This window comes from Muscardinus avellanarius (genome assembly GCF_963383645.1).
Source record: "Muscardinus avellanarius genome assembly, chromosome: 2".
In the NCBI taxonomy this organism is placed as follows: Eukaryota; Metazoa; Chordata; class Mammalia; order Rodentia; family Gliridae; genus Muscardinus; species Muscardinus avellanarius.
The window spans coordinates 64,583,432-64,604,524 of NC_137787.1; the positions used below are offsets into that span (position 1 = coordinate 64,583,432).

Genomic DNA, 21,093 nt, shown 5'->3' on the forward strand with positions numbered 1-21,093 from the left:
CTTTCTTATTGGGTTTGTGTGTGTGTGTGTGTGTGTGGGATTGAACCCAGGGGCATTCTACCTCTGAGCCCTTCTAAATTTTTTGTTTTATTTATTTATTTATTTATTTATTTATTTTTTTTTGTAGTACTATGGGTGGAACCCAGGGGCTTTCTACCTCCGGGCTATACTCCCAGACCTATTTTATACTTTATTTGGAAACAGGGTCTCACTAAGTTGCTGAGAGCCTCACTAAGTAGCTGAGGCTGGCTTCGAACCTGTGCGATCCTCCTGTCTCAGCCTCCCAAGCACTGAGTGCAAGCGTGTGCCACCACGCCTGGCAAATTTTTGTTTTAAAATAGGGTCTCAGCTGGGCATGGTGGCGCATGCATGTAATTCTCACGCTTGGGAGGTGGAGACAGGAAGATGGCGCAGGTTCGAAGCCAGCCGTGCTGGCTTAAGAGACCCTGTTTCCAAATTTTAAAAAAGTATGAAATAGGTCTGGGAGTATAGCCTGGAGGTAGAGGGTTTCCAGGAACCCCAGTACCACACATAAAATACATAAAATAAAAAATAAATAAATAAATAAAACAGGGTCTTGCTAGGGTTGCTGAGAGGCTTTCTACTTTGCTGAGGCTGTCCTTAAATTTGTGATCCTCCTGTTTCAGCCTTCCAAGCACTGGTATTACAGGCATGCACTGCTATGGCTAGATCTTTTCTTATTAATCCCAGAGAATTAAGACCTGATTAAGAGGGCCAATCTGTAATTCCCTTTCACTTACAAATCTATCAAAGAACATACTCAAATGCGGTATTCACAAATAATAATAATTAGGTGAAAAGAATAAAGTCAGATTTTTTAGATGCCAAGTTTCTAAGAAAGATGCCCCATGAGAAGCTAATTAGCTGACAAAAATAATGATGCTAATAAATGCTACCAAAAGCTGCTTTTAACTTTAAAGTGTGATAAAATTACTCACTTGACTTGATTGGGGCCAACATGTATTATTCTACCAGAAGCATCAGGATGGAAATAAATCCAGTCAGATTCTAAAGAGCAACATTCCATTTCTTGGATTCCATTTTTTGCCTATAGTTTGAAAAGAATATTAAAGACAAAGATTAGGGGGAAAATCATGTAATATTTTAAATCTAACACTAATGGCATGTCAATAGGTCAAATGCACAGAAACAGAAAATAACAACCAGTTGAACTGAATTATGACATATGTGAAAAATTCAGAACTTTTTTTTTTTTTTTTTTGCGGGTCTGGGGACGGAACCCCGAGGCATTTGACCTCCGAGCTACATCCCCTGCTCAATTTTTTATTCTTTATTTTGAAACAGGGTCTCACTGAGTTGCGGAGAGCCTCACTAAGTAGCTGAGGCTGTCCACAAACCGCGATCCTCCGGTCTCAGCATCCCAAATGCTGGGATTACAAGCGTGTACCACCAGGTTCGGGTTAGAAATTCAGAATATTTAAATTCAGAAATTTCACAGATTTACTCTGTACCACATACTGTGCCTTATATAATAAAATAATTTACAATATCTCAAGCATGTACTTTGTCAGGAGCTGCAGTTGATGCTTTATGGTCACTATTTTATTTGATCTTAATAATATTCAAAGTAGATATTAACCCCACTTTATGACTAAGGGAACTAAAACACAAAGAATAAGAATAATTTGCCCAGTGTTTTGAATCTACTAAACAGAAGGTCTGACTCCAAAGTCCATGGATTTTCTATTATGTAATTCTGCCCTAATTATTCACGTGCAGTTCCCCACCACTTCCCCCTCTATGCCTCATCCCAACCACCTGTCAATCAAAAGAGTGGATAACACACAAACTAATATGTAACCAAACCTAAGGTCTTAGACATAGGTCACATAATCTCTTTGGATAACTCAGACATCAAGCTCTCATATTTAATTGGGCTTAATGGAATATGCCTATAGTCCCAGCCACTTGAGAGCCTGAGGAGGGAGTATCACTTGAGTCCATGAATTTAAGACTAGCCTGAGCAACTCAAGTCAAGATTCTGCCTCAAAAAGAACCCCTAAACAATAAAATAACCCTAAAAAACAACTTTTATATCTGAGGAAATGGTCTAATACCACTTAGCATTTAAGATAAGAGACTTATTTCACTATATTGTGACATTAAAGTGGAAAAAAAGTGTATGATCATATGTATACACAGAATTCCACCTTATAAATAGGAACATTTGGAACTAATACTAGCATGGATAGATAACTTCTCTGGATTTATCTAAGTCATCTAATGTCTCCAATGTAAAATGAAATAAAGCTGAGCATGGTGGCACATGCCTATACTTGGGACACTGAGAAAGGAGGGTCCCAGGTTCAAATCAAGCCTCAGGAACTTAGTAAGAGCCTGTTTCAAAATCAAAAACTAAAATCAAATAGGGTTGGGGCTGTAGCTTGGTGGTAGAATGCCTCTGGGTTCAGTACCACAAAATTAAATAAAAAAATAATAAAGGAAATGATACTATCTTTGCTATTGTATAGTCATAAAAGCTTTGAAATACTAGTTTACTAATTGCATTAGCATATGTCAACAGGCTACTACATTCTATATATCATACCAGGCATTTGTACCTGAGATGAATTAAACATCAAGATGTTTATTATTATTATTATTTTTTATTTTTTTGCGGGTCTGGGGATGGGACCCGGGAGCATTTGACCTCTGAGCTATACACCCTGCCCTAGTTTTTTCAATTCTTTAATTTGAAACTGGGTCTCACTAAGTTGCAGAGGGCCTCACTAAGTAGCTGAGGCTGTCCACGAACCACCACGATCACAAGCATGCGCCACCACGCCCAGCTCAAGATGTTTATAGTCAGCTGGGTATGGTGGCACATGCTTGTAATCCCTGCTCTTGGGAGGCCGAGACAGGAGAATCGCACAGGTTTAAAGCCAGCCTCAGCTACTTAGTGAGGCTCTCAGCAACTTAGTGAGACCCTGTTTCCAAATAAAAAAATAAGAAAATTAGGTCTGGGAGTATAGCCTGGAGGTAGAAAGCCCCTGGGTTCCATCCCCAGTACCACACACACACAAATGATGTTTATAGTCTAGGGGAGGCAAAAATACAAATAGAAAAATAACAAAGCAGTATAAAAAATGAAGTGATTGAGCCTATATAGGATATTATCAAGAAACCAATCCAGATAAGCAGAAGGAAAAACATTACAGGAGTAAAAAAAGCTTGAACTGAGCCTTGAAAGAAAAGCAGAAAATAGTAAGAAAAAGAGAAATCACAAAACAATAGCACAGAAGTGTAAATCTATAGAGCATGTATGTATCTAAACATAAGCAGCAACTACAATTAAGTTAAGAAGCTTATTATACTTAGAAAAGAAGCTGGAGCGAGGCTAAGGTTACATTGTAAGGGCTTTTTATGCTATGTTTTTAAAAACTTTGGAATTTAGCACATTTTTATTTTATTTTATTTTTGTGGTCCTGGGGATGAAACCCAGGGGCATTCTACCTCTGAGCTACACCCCTAGCCCTAATTTTTATTCTTTTTTTGAAACAAGGTCTCACTGAGTTGCTAAGGGCCTCACTAAGTAGTAGCTGAGGCTGTACTCAAACCACAATCCTCCTGTCTCAGCCTCCCAAATGCTGGGATTACAAGTGTGTGCCACCACGCCCAGCAGAATTTAGCACATTTTATGTATCAAATTAGTGAATGAGTTTTAATTTTTTGTTAATTATTGTTAATCCTAATTATTTCTAATAGGAATGGTGATACTATTACACTTTACACATAGAAAAATGAATGCAATTAAACATGTTAATTGTAACCATTACCGTATTATGTTGATCATAGTATGGGCTTCAGATTTTCCTCTGTTTTATATTAGAATACATATTATACATATCTTTCTTTAGGAGACTGTTCTCTTTATTCTACTATCTAAAGACAACATACAAACAATTCCTCTCTTTTTGTGTTAAGTTCTATGCAGCTTTATTACTAACTGCTATAGCTTTTATTGCTTGCTTAAATACTAAATTTAAAGCTCAGTGTAAAACAGAAAGCTATGAACCATTTTCTGAAATCTTCAATCTGGCTGATTACATGTTCTGGGGTTATCCACTCTTCTGACTAACAAGTAGGAAAGTAAAGGACACAGGCATCATTAAAGCAATGTCACTGCAATAAAACTGCACAGCAAATACAGAGCAAAGCTTCTCCTGGATTTGACAATTATTTATGAATATGCTGAAATACAGATCTGATTAAATGTTATAACAGGTTATTATAGAGAGTACCTGGTAGGTATGCTTGGCACAGATGTTAAAGGCCTTTTTTGTGTGTGTGTAATACTGGGGATTGAACCCAAGGACAGTCTACATCTGAGCTATACCCCCTGCTCTATTTTATTTTAAAACAGAGTCTCACTAAGTTGCTAAAGCTAGCCTTCAACCGGCAATCCTCCTATTTAAGACACACACACACACACACCATATGTGTGTGTGTGTGTGTGTGTGTGTGTGTGTGTGTATATATATATATATATTTAGCTTTTATATGAAAACATGCTAAATGTCCAAAATGTGAACTATGCAAAGTTTAGATACAAAAGCTAAGTGAAAAAGAAATGTGGCAGGTCCTGTGGCTTAAGCTTGTCCTGGCTGGGAGGAGAACAATCAGATGAAAATGTGTCATGGTGGGAAACAATCCCTAACGGGTTTTTATAAAAGATTATAAAAGAAGATGTCACTGGGTGGGCCAAACAAGAACTGTAACATGTAAATAAGTGAGAAAATAGAGGGAAACAATACTCATACAAAAGAATGTGAGAAGACACTAGACATAGTTTTCCTAATGGCCACAGTATCAAGGAAAGAAGATAAATGAACCCAAGACTGTGCTGATCTTCAACATGGTCAAAGATGATTGTGACTTCAAAAGCTACTAGAGCTAAGAGTGACTGCAAGGTCCTGGAAGAGACAGGTATGAGATAAGCTGAGCCTGCCAAAAAAAAAAAAAAAAAAAAAAAGGAAAAGAAAAAGAAAATCAACTAAACTAAATCAGAAACACAAAGCAAAAATGCCTGGCACATGGTAGGCTCTGGATAATTGTCCAGTAAATGGCAAATCAATGTCAAAATTATGTTTTAAAAGAAAAATGAGGCTGGGCATGGTGGTGCACACTTCTAATCTCAATAGTTGGGAGGTCGACACAGGAGGATTACAGTTTGCGGACAGCCTTGGATATTTAGTGAGGCCTTATGCAATTGGTGAGACCCTATTTCAAAATAAAGAATAAAAAATACAGCTAGGAGTGTAGCTTGGAGATAGAATGCTCCTGGGTTCCATCCACAGAACTACAAACAAACAAAGAGCTGGGCATGGCGGCATATGCTTGTAATCCAGTACTTGGGAAGCTGAGACAGGAGGATCACAGGTTCATGGCTAGCCTCAGCTACTTTATGAGGCCCTCTGCAACTCAGTGAGACCCTATTTCCAAATTAAAAAATAAAATGGAACTAGGGGTATAGCTCAGAGGTAGAATGCCCCTGGATTCAACCCCTAGCAATGAAAAAAAAAAAAAAAAAAAAGAATTCAAGGGGTCTCTACTGTTTATTTTATTATTTCTATTACAGTGTCATAAATAACTTCACAATAAACTTAAAATTCAAAGTACTTCAATGCCTACACTGTGATCTCCAGAGTTCCATCTCGTTCTGCTATGGAAAGCAAACTGCAACCATCCACAAAGAGGCAGAACCCAACAACATGTTCCACAGCAATTTCAGAGGCAGCCTGATCATATTCATTGATATCCCATCAATGAATCCCATGGAGTTTGGGAAATGTTCGGCATGGGATGCCTTATTGGGAGATTGGTAAGGGGAAAAAAGTTCTTGGTACCCTAAGAATTTTCAATTGTTAATATTAGTCTCTATACTCACAAATTATTAAAACAAATGAATAAAAAAGTAATTCTTAGGAATGTAGAGCTACTAGAGGAGTAGAGAATAAAAAATTTCTGATAGAAATTTACTACTAAGATGTCTGATCACTCATGATTACCAAAGAATTATCTTTCAAGGCACAAATATGGAAAACTCCTTTCTGCTTCTTCTTATTGGGTGTGATGATGTAGTGCCAAGGGTGGCCTCCAATTTGAAAAGCATTCTCCAGAGATGAGACCTCAAAGAGTAGTGGTGGTGAATCTGTAGAGAGGAGCAAAAGAAGTTTATTAGCTTCTTTGTTCTGGTGGCATCAGACCATTCATTAAATGATTTCAACATTTCTTTGCATGCATCATCCATGAACTTCCAATAATAAAAAATTACTAGGCTGAAAGAAATTAAATGCAATCAGAAAAGAGGTTTACTGTTAAGAAATGAAACAGCTAGTAGGAAACAAATATTAGGCTATGAAGTGACGTTTGAGATGTCTGTTTTAGGACTATGGGTGGCCTTCCTGAGAGCAGATGAAAGGTGGGTTCAAGGAGGTTATGATGATGAAAAAATGGCAAAGTACCCTTAGTAAATGTAGCTGTCATTTACTGAGCCTATGTTATGTATAAGACTCTGGGGTCAGACACTATTTCTAATTCCCATAAAAATCCTAAATAATAACTACTGAAAGTATGAAGGGAAGACCTTCCATATCCTAGACTAACAGATACATGCAGCAAACTTTACTAGATCTGTCTTGCATAAGATTTCTAGTATAAAAGCAATGTTAGTCATAATAAATGCAACCACTTAGGATAGGGCCTGCCACAAGGGAGGCTTTATTAAAGGGTAGCCACTACTACTAATATTATCTTCAGACAAGTTAATTTTAAGGTGGATCAGAAATTTCAAGTCCATTTCTTTTGGAGATTAACACTATAAAAAATTTTTGTTGGTGCCTTTTAATCTTCTTTGATCACAATTCTGAGTATAGATCTACTCTTAAATGCGTACATGGAAGACACTAATGCTTTGAGAAGATCAAAATTGCTTTTGGGCAACTAGTGAGAAATACTACACAGTCTGTTTGGGAGGTGAATACTCTATAACGATCCTCTAACTTGACCAAGAATTTAACTTTTGGTTTATAAGGCCACTACTATTATAAAGGGCTTGTCTGAGGAAAATTATTCACATAAGTCACATGCTATTCACATGTTATATACATGTGCATGTTTTGTCAAATTTCTTCGTAAGGACTATTTACTACTTAAAGATATACTTAAGACAAAAATAATGAAAAGTGGTTCACAAACTGACAGTGTTGAGGAGAAAGAAGGGATAGGTATAAACATATCAAATATTTTAAAAATCCTTTTTAACCTTTCAAGACGAAGGTAGCATTTTTGATGCATAGAAGACTTTTATTTTTGTTGGTACTGGGATTCCTGGAAACCCTTCTACCTCCGGGCTACACTCCCAGACCTACTTTTTAATATTTTTATTTGGAAACAGGGTCTCTTAAGCTAGTATGGCTGGCTTCAAAACTGCGCGATCCTCCTGTCTCCACCTCCCAAGCGTGGGGATTACAAGCGTGCACCACCATGCACAGCTAGAAGTCTTTTTATTTTATTTTATTTTTTTGATTTATTTTATTGTTTGGTGGTACTGGGGGTGGAACCCAGAGGCTCCAGAGGCTTTCTACCTTCTGGCTATACTCCCAGACCATTTTATATTTTATTTGGAAACAGGGTCTCACTAAGTTGCTGAGAGCCTCACTAAGTAGCTGAGGCTAGCTTCGAACCTGTGCTATCCTCCTGTCTCAGCCTCCCAAGCGCGGGGATTACAAGCGTGCGCCACCATACCTGGCCTAGAAGTCTTTTTAAGTAATAAGAAAATTATGAACACTCCAATAAATATGGTCAAAGGCATGAGTTGGCAACTTAAAAAAAATCACATGATAATATAGTGTCTCTCAAATGATAATGGATGAAGAAAAGAATTGTAAAATGGGAATTATAAAATGGGAAACTCAAATTATAATTATAATTTGGGATTAAAATTTATATATATTTCAGAAAATGTAAAAGAGGAAATCAAAATAGAAAATCAATGCAAACAGATGTACTTAAAAGAAATACTTTTCCTAGCAGTTGCTAAAAATGGCCCCAAAGTAGCATCTAGTCTCTGCTCACAACTCTGATGGATCCTGCAATCCTCCAAGAACCCAAATTTTGATCTGTAATGCTATTCTCAATTAAAAAGGGCTACAAGTTCCCAAAGAGTACATGATTCTATGCTTTGTGGTGAGGAAATTTTGAAATGAGTCTGGACCATCCTGCTATTAAAAAACAAGGCGCGCACACTTGCAATCCCCGTACTTAGAAGGCGGAGACAGGAGGATCGTGCAGGCTCGAAGCCAGCCGCACTGGCTTAAGAGACCCTGTTTCCAAATAAAATATAAAATAGGTCTGGGAGTATAGCCCACAGGCAGAAGGGTTCCATCCCCAGTACCACCAAAAAAAAAAAAAAAAAAAAAAAAAAAGCCGAGGATGTTTTCGAGAATACCAGGGTAGTGTGAAAACAACAGGAGAGTCAGCAAAAGAAGCTCTGACTGGCTAGCCTGGAGAAAGACAGGCACTGTGAGAAAGTAATAATTATGATATGATTAAATAGAATATTTAGAGACCATGAAAGGTCAAATAATACTACTTTGTAGGAGTGTGTTTCTGTGTGTTTGGGAGTCAGGGATGGAACCCAGGGGCATTCGACCTTCGAGCTGTACCCTTTCAAACGGTCTCACTGAGTTGCAGATGGCCTCACTAAGTAGCTGAGGCTGTCAGTGAACCAGGATCCTCCAGTTTCAGCCTCCTGAATGCTGGGATTATAAACGTGCGCCACCACACCCAGCTTTGTAGGAGAGTTTTAACATTAAGTGTACAAAATGATTATTGTTTTGTTTATATAAAAAAGGGCTCCAGCCAGGCACGTGCCTGTTAGACCAGTATTGGAGGTTTGCAGCTAGCCTCAGCAATTTAGTAAGACCCTCTGCAACTTAAAAGATATAACCTGCCAGGTGTGGTGGCGCACACTTGTAATCCCAGTATTTGGAAGGCTGAGACCGGAGGATCGCGGTTCGCAGACAGCTTCAGCTACTTAGTGAGGTCCTCTGCAACACAGTGAGACCCTGTTTCAAAAACATTAAAAGGACTAAAAAATAGGGTTGGGGGTGTAGCTCAGAGGTAGAATGTCCCTGGGTTCCATCCCAGTACCACAATAAAAAAAAAATAAATAAATAAAATAAGGCTGAGGTGTAGCTCAAAGACAGAATGCCCGTGTTCAATCCTTGGTAAAACACACACACACACACACACACACACACACACACACACACACACACGGGGGCTTTAATAGAATTATCTATAGTTTTAAAATACAAGTGATAATTAGCCTCATATATTTCTTCTACTAAGTAAATGCTTGTTTTAAAAACCCTAGATGTGAGCTGGGCGTGGTGGCGCACACTTGTAATCGCCGCGCTTGGGAGGCAGAGACAGGAGGATCGCGCAGGTTCGAAGCCAGCCGCGTGCGCTGGTTTAGGAGACCCTGTTTCCAAAAAATGTAAAAATAGGTCTGGGAGTATAGCCCGGAGGTAGAAGGGCTTCCAGGAACCCCAGGACCACCAAAAAAAAAAAAAAAATGTGGCTGGGGATGGTGACGCACACTTGTAATCCCAGCGCTTGGGAGGCTGAGACAGGAGGATCACACAGGCTTGAAGCCAGCCTCAGCTACTGAATGAGGCTCTCAGCAACTTAGTGAGACCCTGTTTCCAAATAAAGTATAAAATGGGTCTGGGAGTATAGCCCAGAGGTAGAAAAGCCCATGGGTTCCACCCGAGTACCCTCCCACAAAACCTAGATGTGTATTAAGTAAAATTACAAGGTACATAACAGTATATGTCATATTTAGTATAAAATGGCAATATTTAAAGTATACATACATTTACTTGCTTATTTTTGGAAACAATAGAAAGATAAACCAGAAACTAAAAATTATGGTTACTTCTAGGGACAGATATAGGGGGAGGGAAATAACAGGATGGAGGGCAAGGCCTGGAGGCAAAATTTCTTAGTATATGTCTTCATTTAAGTTTTGACTTTTCAAATATATGTGTATATATATATCATAACTTCAAGAATTAAATCAAGTGCCAGGCATGGTGGCGCATGCTTGTAATCCCAGCATTTGGGAGGAGAAGATCAGAGGATCACGGTTCAAGGACAGTCTCAACTACTTAGTGAGGTCCTTCGCAACTCAGTGAGACCTTGTTTCAAAAATAAAAAGACTAAAAAAATAGGGCTAGGGGTGTAGCTCGGAGGCACAATGCTCTGGGTTCCATCCCAGGTACAACAACAACAAAAAAAGGGGGGCAAATCAAAAAATTAAAAACAAAATGAAATAAATTAACTTAATTTTATCAAACTGGTAACCTGATCCTACAGAAAAATAATTTTGAATTACCTTTAAACACATTACTCTATTTGTACACTGACTGGGCTTCTTCTATACTATGAAGAGAAAAAAGAAAAGGATGTACAGAGAAGCCCCAGCCTTTGCTCCACACTTCAGTTTTTCGTAGTAACACTGGTACAACAACTGTAAGACTAGCAACTCAGTGCAGAGCATGCACAAGACCTTGGGTTCAATCTCAAGCCCTGGGGGGAAAAAGTTCAGTGTGAGTTAAAAGAAATATAAAAATAAAATAAAAAATAAAACAGTTAAAATTGGAAATTTGAAAGTGACTTATGAATTTTATATTTCTCAGCTTTGTATCAAAAAGGTTGAAAAGTAAGGGTTTCCAACTGCAATGACTACAACTACATCTTGTTTTCTGTTGTGGCTTGAACTGCGCCTCCCCCAAATGGTGATATACATGCTTATATCTGTGAGTCTGTTACTTGGTAACTGGGTCTGTACAGATATAATTAAGTTAGGAAGAGGCCCTAAATCCAATGACTGGTGTCCTTATCCGGAGGGAGAAATCTGAAGAAATGGGGACAAGAAGGCATCAAGAATAGTAGACTGAAGTTAAGCTGCCACAGGCCTACAACACTAAGGATTCTCAGCAACCACCAGAAGCTGGAAGAAGCTAGAAAGGGTTCTTAGGAGAGCCTTTAGAGAGAGGCTGACAGCACCTTGATCTTGGATTTCTAGCCTCCAGACTGTGAAAGAATACATTTGTTATTTAAAGCTACCCAGTTTGTGATGTCAGACCTGAGAGTCTCTACTGATGTTTTCTACTAAAATGGCTCCTCAGCAGATCTAGAACAAAGATAGCAAAAAGCAAGCCTGAAACACTGTCGTTCTAGAAAGAAGGAAATTCTTCAAGACTACTGGGGTATGTCAGAATTGGATTATTGGCCAAATTTGGGACAATATGGGCATTACTAAGAATAATGACTATAAAACTATAATATTAGACAAATAAAAACCCCTGAGTATTATTGTGTTTATATATTTTGTAACCACGGAAAGTAACTATCAGACAAACTCCTTGTTCAGAATATTGTTAATTAAAGGGAAGAAATAAGTATTAGCCTACCCACCTCCTTTTTTTTCTTTTTTCTTGGGACTGGGAATTGAACTCAGGAGCAGTCTACCTCTGAATCACCCCCACCCCATTTTTTTGTTTTGTTTTTTTGAAAGAGGATCTCACTAAATTGCTGAGGATGCTGGGCGTGGTGGCACATGCTTGTAATCCCCGTGCTTGGGAGGAGGAGACAGGAGGATCGCGCAGGTTGGAAGCCAGCGCTCTGGCTTAAGAGACTGTTTTCAAAAATAAAAAAGTATAAAATAGGTCTGGGAGTGTAGCTCAGAGGCAGAAGGGCTTCCAGAAACCCCAGTACCACCAAAAAAACAAACAAACAAAACCCCACAAAGATGGCAGGACGTGGTGGTGCATGCAGAGACTGGAGGATTACGCAGGTTCAAAGCCAGCCTTGCTGGCTTAAGAAATCCTGTTTCCAAATAAAAATATAAAAAATAGTTGTCTGGGAGTGTAGCCTGGAAGTAGAAGGGTTTCCAGGAACCGCAGTACCACCAAAAAAAAAAAAAAAAAAAAATTTGCCGAGGCTGTCTTTCAATTTGTGATCCTCCTATCTCAGCCTCACAAGTACTGGCATTCCAGGTGTGCACAGTGCACATCATGCCCAGCAAGAAATAATTTTTAAAACCATCATTCTACAGCTTACAATCATACTGATTCAAGCAAGAAACACTAATAGTTACAAGAATATTCTTATACTATTTATAATCACAGAAAAATCTGAAACGACCCAAATTAGGGAATTGGTTAATATGTTACAATCATCCAAAAAATAGCACGTTTTTAAACATGTACCTCAAAGATGTGTATACACAACCACTTTTTGCACAAGTAATAAGTATCATATTTTATAAGCATCAAAATTTAATGAAAATTAAATTCTTCTTTTTACCTATTATCTCCTCAGCAATAATTACTATTTATCAGGTTTTTATGTGTTCTTACAGGTACCCCCAGGTAAATCTAAGAGCCTATGATTGTATATATATACCTTTAATATATAATTATGAACACACAAATGAGTCTTTTCATATATACAGTTTTATACCCATTTTTCACTCTATGTCTTAGAAATTGTTCTATACCAGTACAAAAAGAATTCCTTTTTCTTTTTTGAACAATGTCTTTTGATTATTTTTAGATTGTTGTCATTCTTGGTCTTGTTGTGTGTGTGTGTGTGTGTGTGTGTGTGTGTGTGTGTGTGTGTGTGTTACTAAGACTCTATCTCCAAGTTACACCCTCAACCTTATTTTACTTTGAAACAGGGTCTCACTAAATTTTAGAGGACCTTACTAAGTTGCTGAGGCTGGCTACAAACCTGTGATCCTCCTATCTCAGCCTTCCAAATACTGAGATTATAGGTATACACCACCATGCCTGGTGTCATTTTTGTTCTTACTGATAAGTAAAATTTTTTATAGTCAGGAAATTGTCCCCTTTATGGTATGTTTTGAAAATATGTCCCATTTGTTATTTGATTTTTTTTAAGTTAGTATATGTTGTGTTTTTTATTTTTTATTTTGTTGTAATGCAGAACTTTAATTTTATGTATTCAAAATTTTCAATCTCTTCTTTTACAGCTTTGGATTTTCTGTCACTTAGAAAGGTCCTCCCAAGCCAGGTGCAGTGGGATGTACCCATAGTTCTAGGACCTGGGTGGCTGATACAGGAGGGATGCAGGTTCCAAAACAGCCTCAGCAGTTTAGTAAGACCCTCAGCAACTTAGCAAGACCTTGTTTCAAAATAAAAAATAAAATAAAAAGGGCTGGGTGTGTGTGTAGCTCAGAGGTAGGCTGCTCTTAGGTTCTATCCCAGTACCACACACACAAAAAAAGGGTACATTCAGTAGAGCTTATTTTTTTTTTAAAGCTATGGAATACCAGTTATGGTATGGTTCTTTTTTTGGGGGGTGGCATTTAAACATATAAAATATATGCATACATTATAACATTAGGAAAAAGATATCAAAGTAATAATTAATTTCATGTAAGAGGAATGAGTGTTTCAGGTTTTTCTTTTACTTATCTTTATTTTCTATTTTTCTATAAATAAAAATGGATTGCTTTTGCACTAAGGAAAAAGTTATCTAAAGTCGAATATCATGCTGGGTATCATAACACCGAAAAACAACTTTGAAGAAATGAAAAGGATAGTCTATACAGTGTGAAACAAACAAAAGCTTCCAATATAGCATGCTATCTTTTGCCAAATGTACAAAAATTATTGAATTTTTGTCCTACAATGTAATACAAATGATTTCATAGGTGATGTTTTCAAACATTTTTTTTTTTATTATATTAGGGATTGAACCCAGGTGCATTCTACCTCTGAGCTACAACCCCAGCTCTATTTTTTATTCTTGATTTTGAAACAGGGTCTCACTAAGTTGTAGAAGGCCTAATTAGTTGAGGCTGGCTGTGAACCTGCAGCCCTTCTGTGTCAGGCTCCCAAGTATTGGGATTACAAACATGCGCCACCACGCCCGGTTTCAAGCATTATTATTTTTAAAGTTAAGAAATGTAAGGTCCAGAAAGGTTAAATAATTGGCCTCACTACAATACCACTGATATGAGTAGGGACTTAAGATTCTGATCCTAATCCATTCTTCTTTCTACAAACAGGGACCAACACTATAGCACAATCCTTTAGGGAATATACACTTTGTCTTTAACACTTTGTTCTTTGTTTAACTTAGTTATACGATTCATTTCAACAATAATTATGCTACCATTTGGGGAAACTCTTCAAAATAATTCATTTTTGTTACTACTGGTGCTATAGTTATAAAATTCTTATTACATTCCTTAGTGTATTTGTAAGGAGTATAGAAGATACTATTGGAGGTAGGAAATGTTAATGAGTTTTCATAAAAGTGCCTAATTAAGCTTGTCCAAGGATCTAAGAACTTGAGTAAAAAAAAAATTTCATTTTGAATTTCATGGGTAACTTAATTGACTATGTTAAACTCAGTATTTTTACAATTTATCATTTACTACTAAAATTTTTTCTCACAATTACATCTTTCATTTGTTTCTTAACCTGCTGATGATATAATATTAAGTAATATCAATAGAACAAAAGCCCTGTCTTATTCTGCCTATACTGGAAAAACCTTTGGAGTTTTACCAAAAATCATGATACTTATTAGTTGGAAAAAGAAGAAAATGTCCTTAATGTAATAATAAAGAATGTAATAATGAAGATAAGAATAAAGATTAAAAATTAAAATATATTCCCTTTTAATTAGCACATGTGAATTTTATGTTTGTAATCATTATCCTTGCATTTCTGAGATGTATTCTAGACAGTTATGATTTTTTTCTTTTAACATATACTGCTGAATTTCCATAGTGGTCGATTTAAAGAAAATTCTTTTTTAAATAAACTGCTGAATTCAATTAAGGTAGCTAAATAAAGAACATTTTGCCGGGTGCGGTGGCGCACATTTGTAATCCCTGTGCTTGGGATGCAGAGACAGGAGGATTGCCCTGGTTCAAAGTCAGCCTTGCTGGCTTATGAGACCTTGTTTCCAAAAAAATATATAAAATAGGTCTGGGAGTGTAGCCTGGAGGTAGAAGGGTTTCCAGGAACCCCAGTAACACCAAAAAAAAAAAAACCAAAAAAAAAAAAAAACTTTTTTTTTTTTTTAACTACATAATCACATATAATTTCCCTTTTTGTACTTTGTCAATTTGTAAGTATGCGGGGAAATTCTCTCTGTATCTAGTACTATGTCCAGAGGACATGGTAATATTTTCCTTGGAAAACACCTTTCTTAAAGATAGGTAAATTTCACAAAATGTAAAATATTAAGTTATAAGAGAGCTAACATGTTATCATTACTGCAACTCATTATCTTGCAGATAGAAAATCAAGGATCACTAAAGTATGGTGACTCACCAAAGGTCTCTGGAAAGCAAGGCTTAGCATCCCGAGGCCTTTGGTTCAATAAGTAACTGAATTTTGTTGACAATCAATGGCAAGGAATATGCTATACAGGAATAAAATGAATCCATTCATAATTAAATAGAAAAACATTTCGATGATTACAATTAATAACCACTTATATGACCACTTATTTTTAAGGTGAGAAAATACTATATAGTAGCCATACCTGTGATTTTAATATTACAAGGAATGCCAAAAGGAGCCTCTCCTACAGTTCCAGTAGTCCCACCCCATCTGCATGCACACCCTAAGTCAAGTTTCTGTTGCATGAACTAAAAACAAAACAAAACAAAACAAAAATGGTGGCTTTAGCACCTGTTCATTTGCTGTCGGGAGAGAAAGAAATAAAATAAAAACCACACGTATATGACAGAGAAAACATCTTTATTCAAGGGTCTTTCTATTTATCTTCCCCACCCCTTTTTTAAAGGTCACTTTGTCTTTCAGTATTTCTATTCTGTTTTACAGAACTGAAACTATACAAGTGCCTTATTCAAAAAGCATCTCATCAAAAATATATATAATTCAGCCCAAACCGCATACTATTATAATATGATAAATTTCAGTTTTTTCTACCTGTTCAGTGATGGCTTGAAAGCTATAGAGTCTGACCAGTCCTGAACTGTACATCACAATCAGTATTCCATGAGACAGAGTAGCATCTGTAATGTTCCCGAAAATCTGGGGGAAAAGGCAGATATCACCTGAGAAAAGACCAGAAGGCCAGTCCTCTGAGTGTTCACAATTGTTTGTTCTCTTGCTTAACATTCAGGTCACCACTATAAACTTGTTGCCTAGGGTTAAAACTTAATTACAATTCAGCAACTTGAGGTTAGGGTGTTAGTAGGGATGAAGAGCAAGCCATGTTCTAGCCCTGAGCTGGAACACATTGCTCAAAACGACATACCAGCATTCATTGCTTCACAGCTTTGTCAATATCTATTCAGAATAAATCTTGTTCTCACAGACACTAGCATACAGTAAGGTCATGGAATTCTAAATGAATATTTAAGCTGCCATTCATATTCTGCCAGGGACCCCCATATTCTTTATACTAAAATGCTGTTTACAAAGAGACACATTCTTAACTATTCAGAGATGAAAAGATTGGATCTAGGCAAGTAAATATTAGAGATTTTTATTGCAGTCTTGTTCTTTAATTTCCATATTGTTTAATCTTTTTGTCATATAAAACCCAAACATATTAAAATGACCAAATACTTACTGAGGTACTTACGCTTCACTGACCCTGGTAAGGCTTTGCTTTGCGGTTCCCTAAAGTTCCTATTGTATGCATTAGATTCTATCATGACTCTTCATAAAGCTCTGAGAAATAACTGATTCTGTGCCTACTCTAATCATTTAAAAAGTCAGTATAGGCAGATTTTTATTGCTATTTTGTTCTTTAATTTCAAAAACTGCTTGATGTTTTAGTCATATAAAAATCAAACATGTTAAACACCAAACACCTACTGACCTCGAGTAAGGCTTTGCTTCATTGTTCCCTAAAGTTTTTATGGCACTAGATTCTGTCAGGATTCATTACAAAGCGGAGAAATAATTTATTCTGTGCCTATTTTAATAATTAACAAAAGCCAATATAGGCAAATATCCATAGAAATGAAAGAACAAGATACAAAATGAAAATGTTTCTATTTTTACTCAAAAAAGCTTAGGGAAGATTTACCATATTAATAAAACCTAAGTACCTAAGACTACCCAAGAACCTGGCCCTGAGATAGCTCCCCCCCACACACACTAGGGCTTAAACCCAGGAGTGTTTTACCAGTGAGCCACATTCCTAGCACTTTTTTATTTTGGAGACAGGGTCTCGCTAAGTTGCTGAGGCTGGCTTTGAACTTGCAATCTTAGCTTTGGGAGCAGCTGGGACTACAAGCATGTATCACTATACCTGGATTCTCAATCAGACCAACTATAATCAATACCAAATCCTTCAAATCATTAACCTGGATATACAGGAATGAACAGGAATAATTTATGACTTGGCTGAGTGTTTATTCCTGTTGTAGAATGACATACGTACACCATTAATTAATCTACACACACAAAAAGAGCAATTAAATTATAAGTTGTGCTTTTTGTCATCTATTGGGAGGATAATTATGGTTTCCTTTGATTAGCTCATGACTTTTTAATTTACTGACCACATTCCCCACTTTGTTTTAAAAGAGGACCTGTATAATTCAAACATTTTAAAATAGTGCTATAATAACGTAGCCACCCTAATTTTAAAATTTGGTTTATACTTTTGTGTCAAATCTAGGTTCAAATTCTGGCTCTCCCACTTAGTACTTTTAGGATTTGGGTAGCTTTTTAACTCCTTAATTAAATGCACTATATATTACACAGTGTTTTCAAATACTCAAAGTGCCTGCCACAAAATAAACAATAAATGGTTATATTAATGGTATCAATAATAGTATTATTCTTTATTTTATGCATAAATAATTTTATGCTTAAATAATATAGAAATGTTTAAAAGCACTTGTGATAGAATCCAGGGCCTTGTACTTTCTAAGCAAGTGTTCTCTACCACTGAGCTACATCCTCAGCCAGACTGACTATTTTACTGACTTGCAATTTGTCCCTTCTTTCCTTCCATGTAACTACTCCACAAATTAAGAAAAGCAGCAACAATAATAAAACCCAAAAGTGAATGAGTTAGAAAATTTACATACTTAATTAGAAAGCTTGTTTATATACCATAAAGCAAGTTTCAGAACTATACTTTGCAATTAAAATGAGACATTTTGTTGCAGCTTAGTGATCATTTTAACAAACTTTGGAAATATTCCCTTTGAAAAAAATACCTTACTCATTTTATAGTTTTATAAAATTGTAGTTCACTAATAACCACAGGTTTTCAACAACATCCATTTAAGAGACATAAAAATATGCAGAAAGAAGGGATAATTGGGTTCTCTTTCCATGTCAAATGTTCACAAGTATTTTGATATGAAATAAACCAGCTCAGTAAACACTTAGTCAGAGGAACATTCCTATTCAAAACCTGGAAAAGAATTAAATGATGACACTATACCTTGTCAATAAAATTAATACTGCAATTAAGTAAGAAATGAGTTCTTACCCTTTTGTTGATCTCTAGAATCCCTACAAGTGAAAAAGGTAGAACTTGGAACACTGCAAGGTACAACAAAATAGGCTGCTGAATGCCTGCCTAAAGAGAAAGACTAAAATTACAGGCAGTTCTCCGAAGAACTTCAGAAATATACTGATTCATGAGTTGACACTCTATCTGTCCTAGAGTGCAGTTATACAGAGGCTTTTATCAATTAGACTGAAAAGTCAATTAAACAAAAAGGCAAACGTAAGACCTCTAAAGGCTGTGGCACCTAGGCCATTAATTAAAACCATCATAACAGACAGACAGACAGACAGACTGACAGACTTCAATGTTTAGAGTTCTAAAGAGTCTCCCTTTGAAAGGGACATATCTTTGTTAAACTAAGATCTTCGAGATGTAAATCAGAGTCCTTCTAAGGTTCCTAAAAATCAAAGAAAAGGTGTAACTTTTATCTTCCAACCAAAGCTACCAGTTTTTGGCTGAAGAATTTGAGAAAACAGTCTAGAATGTAGAAATACCAACAAGACTTTTGTGTGTTCAAGTATGTGAGTGTGTGGTAATGAAGATTGAACACAGAGGCATTCTGCCTCTGAACTTCACTCTCAGCCCTATTTTATTTTTATCATTCTTTTTTTTTTTTTTCTTCTCAGTACTGGGGACTGAACCCAGGAGGGTTCTACCTCTGAGCTACACCCCTGGCCCTATTTTTGAAACAGGGTCTCACTAAGTTGAGGAAGGCCTCACAAAGTAGTTGATGCTGGTCAAGAACCTGTGATCCTCCTGTCTCAGCCTCCCAAGTATTGGGATTAAAGCGTACACCACCATGCCCAGCTTCCTATTTTATTTTGGAAACAAGGTCTTATTAAGTTGCAGAGGGTCTCACTAAGTTACTAAAGCTGTCCTCAAATTTGCGGTCCTCCTGTCTCAACCTCCCAAGTATTAGGATTACAAGCATGGGCCACCACATTTGGCTCAGCAAGACTTCTGTTAACATTGTCATATGACAGCAAGTGAAAAACCTTAATAGATGGTACTGTATAGAATTAGACTTAGGTACTTGCTTTTTAGGAATTTAAATTCCTGAAATGACATTAGACAAGACACATAGAATTTTCATAAAATGGCTTATCTAAGTAGGGAACAATATAGTGAGAGTACATGGAGAGAAGTATTAATAAGAGACAGCAACTTTTTTCTTTGATTGGCATTTTCAGTCAAATGAGAAAAGGGTTAGGAGGTTCCAATAAAAGGCAAACAGTTATGCTACTAATGTGACTGGGCAAGATATAGGAAAATAGTATAAAGAAGTGTGTGTGTGTGTGTGTGTGTGTGTGTGTGTGTGTGTGTGTGTATTTTGGTACTAGGGATCGAACCCAGGGGCATTCTACCTCCAAGCTATACCACCAGTCCTATTTTTTATTCTTTATTTTGAAACAAGTTCTCACTAAGGTGTGCAGGGTCTCGCTAAGTAGCTGAGGCTGACAGAAAACCACGATCCTCCTGTCTCAGTCTCCCAAGTACTGAAATTATAAGCATGCACCACCATGCCCGGGGGACAAAGATATTTATAAATGACCATCATAAAAAGTTAAGTGGAGCCGGGTGTGGTGGTGCACACTTGTAATCCCCGTGCTTGGGAGGCAGAGACGGGAGGATCGCACAGGTTCAAAGTCAGCCATGCTGGCTTAAGAGACCCTGTTTCCAAATAAAAATATAAAATAGGTCTGGGAGTATAGTCCAGAGGAACCCCAGTACCACCAAAAAAAAAAAAAGTTAAGTGGAAGTAGCCAATAAACACTGTACTTGGCATCAATGGTATAGAAAGAGTAGACATAGGAGATGAGTGAGCAAGAAAAGTAGATTCACTGGCTCAGAGCACGGAGGGAGGCTGACAACTAAAGGGCTGACCAGGAAATGACTAGTGTGGTTTTTCTAAGTAAGATAAAATTAGAGGAACTAATTTGCTAAAAAGGTACCTTAAACTTCTACATAAGCTTTGCCAGCCAGTCAGTGATACAGGAATATCCTAATCTGTCTGGGTTTCGGACTCATCATCTGTTAATCGGGTAGTACTGCCATCTACTCTAAGGTTACTACTAAAGTTTAGATGAGTTAATAAAGGGGAAGTACTCAGAATAGTGTTTGACTGTTTTGTAATCAAGAGCATGAGGGAGAAACAATTAACATTAAAAATGAGAAAGAACTAGGACACAGATTCTGCCAAGAAGGTAATTTTTTTTTCTAGATATGCTACGCATATGAAGAAAGAGAAAACAATAGCAGAATCTATATCCATGTTTTTCATAGTACTTCCCCATAAAGTTACCAACAAAAACAGAACAAGTTCCTCGATACAAATTTCTAGCTTTCTAAAGTTTAATAAATTCTGTATAATTCTTTTAAAAAAGAGAAAAGATCTATTTTAATAGCGTGCTTCAGGAAAAAATATATCTATCAACTTTAAAACTATGCTTCAAAAATCCAAGATCATTAGTTCCTGCATAACAAATC

General features: G+C 36.8%; 1 protein-coding gene across 1 annotated transcript in view; it reads right to left on the reverse strand.

Annotated features, from left to right (window-relative positions):
• Window positions 1–6,064: 6,064 nt before the first annotated feature.
• The window catches only part of DCAF17 (DDB1 and CUL4 associated factor 17), a gene marked incomplete at both ends in the record, with an annotated part of 30,113 nt that continues 15,084 nt past the window's right edge, over window positions 6,065–21,093 (reverse strand). Inside the window, 3 exons of the mRNA XM_080689225.1 lie at window positions 6,065–6,193; window positions 16,053–16,157; window positions 18,586–18,675. Coding sequence (XP_080545351.1) covers window positions 6,065–6,193; window positions 16,053–16,157; window positions 18,586–18,675 — 324 coding nt within the window. The remainder of the gene's footprint in view (window positions 6,194–16,052; window positions 16,158–18,585; window positions 18,676–21,093) is intronic.